This window comes from Thunnus albacares, chromosome 19 (assembly GCF_914725855.1).
Source record: "Thunnus albacares chromosome 19, fThuAlb1.1, whole genome shotgun sequence".
NCBI lineage: Eukaryota > Metazoa > Chordata > Actinopteri > Scombriformes > Scombridae > Thunnus > Thunnus albacares.
The window spans coordinates 18251821-18260796 of record NC_058124.1 but is presented as its reverse complement, the minus strand read 5'-3'; the positions used below and the strand labels follow the sequence as shown (position 1 = coordinate 18260796).

General features: G+C 39.9%; 1 protein-coding gene across 3 annotated transcripts in view; it reads right to left on the bottom strand.

The window, feature by feature from the left end:
- The window catches only part of celf3a (cugbp, Elav-like family member 3a), a 30896-nt gene that overhangs the window by 3081 nt on the left and 18839 nt on the right, over positions 1-8976 (bottom strand). For 2 of the 3 annotated variants that reach the window (XM_044335805.1, XM_044335806.1), the window contains 9 exons: positions 8572-8620; positions 6571-6699; positions 5875-5954; positions 4998-5141; positions 3876-4020; positions 2519-2668; positions 2188-2247; positions 1525-1629; positions 82-225 (listed from right to left, as the gene is read on the bottom strand). In XM_044335805.1, the coding sequence (XP_044191740.1) occupies positions 82-225; positions 1525-1629; positions 2188-2247; positions 2519-2668; positions 3876-4020; positions 4998-5141; positions 5875-5954; positions 6571-6699; positions 8572-8620 (1006 nt within the window). The remainder of the gene's footprint in view (positions 1-81; positions 226-1524; positions 1630-2187; positions 2248-2518; positions 2669-3875; positions 4021-4997; positions 5142-5874; positions 5955-6570; positions 6700-8571; positions 8621-8976) is intronic. The other variant, XM_044335807.1, reaches the window with a different exon arrangement.

Genomic DNA, 8976 nt, shown 5'->3' with positions numbered 1-8976 from the left:
GGTAGGGTGGGGCTGTAAAGATGGTGGAGAAAAAAAAGTCCCTAAAAAACCACAGACATTTTTTTCTTCGCTGTCACTCACCGAAGCATTTGCTCTGGTTGGTGGCGCGGTCGACAAAGACCTTGGCAGAGATGACGTTTCCGAAGGGCAGGAACATCTGCAGTATCTCAGAGTCGGTGAACTCCTGTGGCAGGTGGTAGATGAAGATGTTACAGCCCTCAGGTCCTGTATGCAAACAGAGGAGAGTCACACACACAGATATGACATGACGAGACAAGACGAGACAAGACAAGACAAGACAGGACAGGACAGGACAGGACAGGCAATTGGTGAAATCTGAAGTGTTGAGGAAGATGTGAAAAATTGCTTAGTTAATGCAAGTATCATTACGTGCAACAATAATAATAATAATACATTTTATATATACTGAGTTCTTTTCTAAATACAAAGATGCTTTACATGATAACTTATTAGAAAAATTGAAAACTACAAGCACAGAAATACCAGAAAACAGCAGCAAACTAACAAAGAGAAACAGAACTCAAATCTATTTTCTTCAAAATTACACCTCAGAATTTGTGTTTAATGCACAGATTTGTGAGGGAAAATATCTTTTCAGACCGCTGAAGGTCATACTGAAGCTAACAGTTTTATAGACTGGATCTTCTGCGTGCTTTAAAGGACTGCACCACTATGTATATAAGTTCAAGTTTACTTCTTAACTACAAATCATATACTGTACTTGACACTTTTTGCTGACCATTTTCAAATGCATGCAGTACAGGTTTAGTTTTTTGGGTGTTTTTTCATACTACAGACTACTACATCAAGTCTGAATCCATTCTTGTTAGTGTTGCCTGGCAGTCAAATACATAATGATTGGAAAAGTCTGCTCTGCATTAGGAGAATATTGGCATGACAATAATGTCATTTTGCCCTGGAGGTCAAATTTAATTAGTCAAATTGGTTGAATAATCGAATAAATTGTTTAAAGTCATTCTTCAAGGGAAATACACTCTCAGGTTTCAGCTTCTCCAATGTGAGGATTTGCTGATTTTCTTTGTTTAATATCGTTGTAAAATGAATATCTTTGGTTGGTCGGACAAACCAAGAAATATAAAGATGTCATCTTAGGCTCTGAGAGATTGTGATGGACATTTTTTTTATTAATTTCTGACATTTTATAGACCAAAGAATCAAATAATCCAAAAAAAAAATGGATTGAGAGCTTTGATGTTTACTGTGATAGATTATATAATTGAAGCAAGTTCCAAAAGTCACTAATACATTTTCGTATCATATACAAATCAATGGAAACTAAAGGAAGCCGCCTAGAAAGGTAGAAAAAAAAACACACTCAGCTTTTTAAGCACAGCAGCTTTGTTTGCAAAATGATTATCTTTGATGTAAAGGTGTGTGTGTGATTCGTGACAAATGGGGCTGAAACCTGTAAAACCACCGGTATGTTACTTTTAAGATATGGCAGCGATTACTCCACATTTGTACACAGCTCTTTGAGTTTACCTTCTCGTTGCTGCAGCTGCTGCGGCTGCTGCGGCTGCTGAGCCACCAGTGTGGGCTGGTGGGGGAATGGCTGTCCCACCAGGCCGTAGGCAGCAGGGTAGGTGGCTGAGTGAGAGGAGGAACAGGTGAGCAGAGAGCAGCGCTGAGGCAGGCAGAGCACTGCTAACTAATCATTTTTTTTTCCCTTTAAAACAACATCTAACAGAGCTGCATTCCCACCTACTGATTTGCTAAAACTGGGAAGTGTTTTGCATACAGTTTGTCGTGTATGACTCATTCTATAAGTGCTGCAGGTTATTTACATTTTGTAATATGCGCATGTTTTGACTTTGTATGTATAGTAATTGTATATATGTATGTCTGTATGTACATTTCTACTTTACACATGCAGTGTTGGGAGTGCAAAGGTGATGTAGCTATATTCCATTATGTTACGTAAAAGTCCAACTTTCTAATATTCATCAGAGGTGGCAGAAATTAATATTTGTAAGATTTTTTTTGTTTGTATGCACATCTTTGAAATCAATTTCAATTTTCTCCTATAAACTTTGATACCTTTAATTGCCTCTGCAGCATTATTATCAGTAGTAGCAGTGCAATCCTATGAATACATTTATGTCAAAATCTAGAGCTTCTTATAGGACATCTGAAACTGAACCTCACCTGTGTAGTGCTGCATGCCTGTATAAGCTTGCTGCAGGGGATCCAGGACAGGACTCTGAGCTGTGACACAGTAAACACATCATCACTGACTGCTATATGCATGGAGGGGGGGGGGGGGAAATTCCTAAATGCTATTTGGGGCACATCAGCACGCTCCAAATAACATTTAATGCTTTAGTTTCATTTCATTTCCTCTTAATTAGACTCTCGCTGTTGCACATCAAAGAAGGAAGCCTGGGAATCTGTGGAGAAATGTTTCATGACAAAAAGAAAAAAAAAGCCATTCTTTGCTGTCTGGTGTAGATGCTTGTGCGGGATGTTGTGGTTGTACCTTGATAGGCATGAGCCCCATTGGTGTACAGGGCCTCAGTTGCTGATTGGCCGTTGGGTGGAGCTGGCACAGAGGGATAGCTGTTCACTGCGATTGGCGGAGGGAGAGCAGGGACAGGTGTGGCTGCGATGGAGGGCGGAGTGCTGGTACCTGTGGGAGTTCAGACGGCATAAAATACTGAATTCGCAGCAAGAAAAGAGTCAATTCTTGTCATTTATCAGATAAAAATATAAAACATTTGCTGCTCTTTGTTTCACTCTAAGTGAAAGTACTGAATACTGAGTGTTTTGGCTGCCTTGTCAGAGTATGTAAGCAATTTTCAGACAAAACTTAAGTAATTCTGACAACAATTGTTATTTATGACATTTGTATAGTAAAGACTTTAAGATTTAGCAGTGAATTGGTTCCAAATATGGACCCAACAAGGCCAGGCCAATAAATCTGATTGCTTATTGCAGATACAATACCGTGCAAACATTTTAGGCACTTTAGATGTTTAGATTCTTATCCGTAATGCAATACCATCAGAATGGCATCTGACCAGTCCCAAATATATTCTGCAGCATGACAAACATCCAGCCAGAGTCATAAAGAACTATCTTCAGCCACAAGAGGGACAAGGAGTCCTGCAACAGATGGTCTGGCTTCCACAGAGCCCTGATCTCAACATCATGGAGTCAGTCTGGGATTATATGAAGAGACAAAAGCAACTGAGACGCCTAAATCCACAGAATAACTGTGACAACTTCTCCAACATGCTTGGAACAACCGAACTGTGTGCAGGTGCACTGAGGAAAACTGCTGCTGATTTAAAGGCAAAGCATGCTCACACCAAATACTGATTTAAGTTAGATTTCATCTGTTTATTGAACTTTGTATGAAGTTAATTGATAAATAAAAACTATTCATGGTATTATTTTTGAAAGTAGTGCCTAAAACTTTTGCACAATACATATATTCAAATGTCAAATATATGTTTGAGGTAGTTCATCCACCAGAGAACAAGTTTATTTTTTTACTGTAAAATGTCTTGCTCACATATCTTGAGCATCCAATATATCCAATATATTATCTTATTTTTAAACTCTCAATATTGGTATCAGCCTCAAAAATACAGTATTAGCTGAGCTATACAATCAAGCAGGGTACAGAAACTCTAACTCACTCTCCATATTACTGTCATTTCTGCCTTAGATGTAAAAGCTAACATGGCTAACATAATGACAGACTGAGAAAAAAAAATAGATGTTTGTTATTTTGTCCTCTTAGGTCCACCTCTCATTGTGTATCTGTCCTCATATTTCAAGCAGAAATCTAATCAAAGCAGGCCGGGCCAGACATCTCAGCCTCTCATTACCTGAGGAGGGGGTGATGGATGCGATCGGCGTGGCAATGATGCTGCTGGGGTTGAGTGCGGCGAGCTGCTGCATCTGAACCGCCGCCACCGTGGCAACAGGAGAGAGGTAGGCCGACTGCGCCACCAGGGCCTGCTGCTGCATCAGCTGGAGGATGAAGAGGTTGAGAGAAGAGGAGACAAGAGGAGGAGGAGGAAGGAAGGAAGGAGTCAGAAGATGGGGAGAGATGGGGGGGAACGAACAAAGTCACATTCACATCGGTCCAGATTCTAGTCATAAAAATCGAATATGCTTAATAGAATTGCAATGGCTCCGGTCTGAGCCTCAATCAGGAGTCAATATGTATGAAGGCCACATCTCTGGATACTGCAACATGACACAGGCCAACTGTCCTTGATGACCTGTTCTGTTTTTGCAGACCACTGCAGACACTTTATCATCTTCATAGTCAGTCATTAAAGCCAAATCAGGCTAATAATTGCTCTTTAAATCATGTATTCCTGGTCTAAGCTGCAAGGTGAGAGCAACAACATTTAATCCTGCCTCTGCTTTTGTGTCGTTTTTTAAGTATAGTTACACTTTGGTGATGATTCCTTTTTTTTTTTAAGTCAGCAATTTATTTATTCATTTTTTTAGTTTTTGATGAGGTTTAGTACACATCCATTACACAGTAAAAATGTTGTCAGACCTCCTTTAGCATCACAAATTGAATATATATAAATGAGCCATATCTGAAACCATTTGTACTGAACGGTCAATTAGCAAAGACGAGAGCGGTAATCTGACTTTATTTTAAAATGTAATTTACAATTTTTCTAATTAAAATAATGACGTTTGACATTAAAACTCTTCTATTAGAATCACATGAATGAGGTTTACGTTTCCAAAAAGTTAAAGGTGAGTACATTTTGAAACAAATATTTTTGGTTTGATTTTCTTTTCTTTTCTTTTTCCTCATGCTTCGTATATGTATTACTGGAAGATGCATGTTTTGTAAAATAGCAGTGTCTTGTAATCTCATGTGGGATGGGTCAGATGTAAAAATAACTAACTAACTAACTAACTGTACTCTTTCTAAACTGAAAAGTAGTGTGTGTGTGTGTGTGTGTGTGTGTGATCCTCACGGCCTGTGTGTAGGCGTTGTAAGCCCCGAGGTGCAGGGTCATGGGACTGATGACTCCCAGCTGAGAGGCCACCTGCTGCATCCGCCGGAGCCCTCGCTCCTTCTCCGAATCAGCAAACTTCACTACCAGACTGGACGAGGCGCCCTGCAGAGGAAATGAGGAAAGAACTCCGTCTGTCTGACACTTTCTCACATCGCCACATCAGAAAAAATATCACCATATAACAGGTAATAATGTTCTTTTGGTCTCTGGATCTAATATGCTGAACATGTAATCGCTACGTCCCTGGTTCAAGTCTGGTCAGGGACCTTTGTTGTAAGGTATCCCTCCTCTCTCCACTTCTTTATTGTCAGCTCTATACTGTCACTATCAAATCATGGCACAATATCTGAAAAATATTTTTAAAAAAACAGGTTATAGTGCAAAAATCTGTTGCTGATTTGTCATTTTTTGTAGGTTACCAAACAACAATAAAACTTACATTTAAAATAAATAAATAAAATATCATAAAAAATAGTTAAATATCTATTTGTGACATAAAGGTAGTTGTTCTTTTAATTTAATCGACCTGCACCTACAGCAGAAAAAGAGAGATGAGCACATTTTACAAAAACGTGGTCCTCACAGTGTGTGTGTGTTCATGCATGTGTGTGTGTGAGTGTGTGGAGGAGGGGGGGGGGGACAGAAGTGGTGACTGTTAGCTGAGTCACCATGTTGAGTGTCTTAAATAGCTGGATTTGGAGCATCTGAGTGTGTTTTTGAGTATATGTGTGACCGTGTGTGTAAGTGCAACTGGGTGTAGCTTCATAGTTTCTGTGTGTGTGTGTGTGTGTGTGTGTGCGTGTGTGCGTGTGTGTGTGTGTTAACGTGGACTCACCGGTAAAGTACGGCTCCCATGCAGAGCGTTGATGGCGGCCTGGGCCTCTGCGTTGCTCTGGAACTTTACAAATGCACACCCTACATGAAATGACACACCATTAAATGTGGCCTCACACACCCACACCCCCCAACCACACACACACGCACACCGGCACACACACACACACACACACTCACTGTATACAGAAATTACTTCCCTTTAAAAATACATTAGGAGCCATCTTACATCTAGTGCTTCATCAGTTACTGTGGCATCATTAAACATGGTCCACAAAACATTCATTGCTTCATGAATCACAGCCCGTAAACCACCAAACGCATCATTAGCCATGACCCATAAAACCTATTGCGCCATTAGTCATGCCTCATGCAACAAACGCAGAAAAATCTCACATCTGTGTTTGAACTGTCACCGTACTTTGATTTACATGGCAAATATCATTAGCATTGTTGTTGCTGACAATAGTCATTTACATTCACGTGATGGTAATGTGCTGAAAGGCTTAATGCTCAGGGCTGGATAAAAATCTGAACAGTAAAACAAAGTCAATGTGACTTTTACAGTCATGATCTGGCCCCAGTTGCAATAATTATCTGTGTTTTGGACACTGTGGTGGGTTAAGTTTAGTTACCCTGTTTATTTTTTCCCCCCCTGGTGGAGTGTGTGTCCTTCTCAGACATGATTTGACATTACCTTTGCTGGTGCCATCAGGCCCGCGGAGCACCGTGCACTCCTCTATGCTGCCGAAAGGCTCGAACATCTTTCTCACATCGGTGTCCGTCTGCTGTTTTCCCAGCATACCCACAAATAGCTTCCTGTCTTCTAAGGGGAAGGAGATCGCCAAGATGGGAGAAGGGAGAAAAAACAGGATAATGTGCGGATAGTACAAGATTAAAGAAGGAAAAATGTGGGAGTAGATGTTTTATGAGAGAGGTAATACAAGCAATGAAAAAGCAGGAGAAATGCCATGTCAACATGCGTACATGCATGATTAATAAAGAAATGGAAGTATGATAAGCAGTTTTCTACAAATCCACAAACCATGCCTGGCCTGCTATACTTGAGAGCGCCACCAGAGTGCAGTAGCATGAACATGACAACAAACAAACAGCATCTGGCGGTGACTCAAATGTTTGTCACCCTCTGTTTTGTCAGAGAAGCTGCTCCGTCTGTCCCCGTCTGTGAAGGATCAGACTCGTGTTTCTGCATGTTTCAGCTCATTCACTACAAATCACGTACACCTTACATTATCGCAGACTACTCCGTGAAGCATATAGTTTTACAATTTTTTTTATTTATTTTTCCTGTCACCCAGGCAGCCATTTCTTTCCCCATTTATTTTAGTAAGGTATGAAAATCATCTGTTGTAGCTCGAGATAGAAAATCGATCACATGGCATTGCCTTTGTTGTTTTGTTACATGATATTGCAGTTGAAAACGTGGACTGGTAAGAAAAGTCTGCCTGTATGGTGTGTTAATGAGGTGGATTTAAGAGCCACCTGCTAAAAGGGTACTGAGTTCACAAGCTATGTTGTCAGAAACTACAAGCCTTTTTCCACAGCAGACATTTTGACTCGTCTTAGTAGAAAAAGCACAGGTGCTACTACTAACATTAACGATGGCTCAGTTCTATTTAAGTGTCCCAGTAAGCCATGACAGTGAGAAAATGAGACTGTAGCAGCTAAATGGAATTTAGCCATCATTAATTTAATTTTTTTTACACCTGTGCTCTTCCTACTGTGACACAGCTGTGGTTCAGGAGGTTAGAGCGGGTCGTCCACTTATCGGAAGATCGGCAGTTCGATTTCTGGCTCCTCCAGTCCGTGTGTGGAAGTGTCCTTGGGCAAGATACTGAACTCTCTGATTGGCAGGTTGGGACCTTGAATGGTACCCCCTGTACCCATTCAGCATATAAAATGTGTGTGAATGGGTGAATGTGACTCGTAATGTAAAAAGTGCTTTGAGTGGTCGGACGACTAGAAAGGCGCTATACGAGTACAGTCCATTTACCATTTACGTCAAAAATGTCCTCTGTGAATAAAGGTCTATTAGAAATCATGGAGGCTGTGAAAGGGAGAATTTTCTCATTACTTATGTGCCAACTCTTAGAGCTCAGATATCACAGCTTTTCTACTACCTACCATCTAAAGCCAGTTTTAAGTGTGTGCAAGTTGATTTTTAAATGAAAGTACACTATGAGTTGTAGAAAATGTGGGGGAAAAAACCCTGCAGAAACACGATCCTTTAAGTATTTGAAAAATCTAATTTTTCAATCTTATTTCTAGTCTAAATTAGATTTTTGTGCTCACAAATGTTGAAAATGATTAAGTGACTGACTGAACATTTTAAAAAAAATCATCTTAACAGGTGACTAAACAAATCTGAAATCATAGTTTTGTTAACACAATAATCTGCCAGTGGGATGATAAAATCTTGCATGTTTCATATATAAATCAGCCAGTTTCTAGATATTTCTTTTCTTAAATCAAGTGATATTAATTCTGATGACGTGACAAGATATTGTCATGTTCTTAGAAACTGCACTCAGTAACCCGTAAAAGTAGTTTAAGTGAAAACTGGATGCCAAACTAAATGGCTTGTTAAAATGGACAGTTTGGTGGTTTGCACAGTGAAGCTGTTCTTGTTTGGACAGGTGTTGTGTTCCTGAGTTTGGGGGACAGGTGTGTCTCTTACCCCCTCTGCTCTCGCTGTCTGCCGGCTTCACCTGGATCGGGCGGTTCATCTGGAAAGAAAGAGGCCATGAAGCATTTGCACAAGAAATATAAGAGAAATAAATGAATTTATATACCAAAAAAAAAAAAAAAAGACTTGAAAAAAGACAATACTAAATGGCAATTAATCAAAATGTGGCCACTAAATTAGAAAAGATGACATTCATATCTACAGACTTCATATAAATGCTTTATTTGTGTAATATGACGTAATAGTGACACGTGTTCATGTATGGATGTTTGTGTCATGTGCACCAGCCTCCAACATTCACCCACTAATTTCCCTCCTTCCCTTTTTTTTTTTTTTTTTTTTTTTGCCAACTCTACTCCAGCTGACACTGATATGTGTGATATTACATTCACGCAG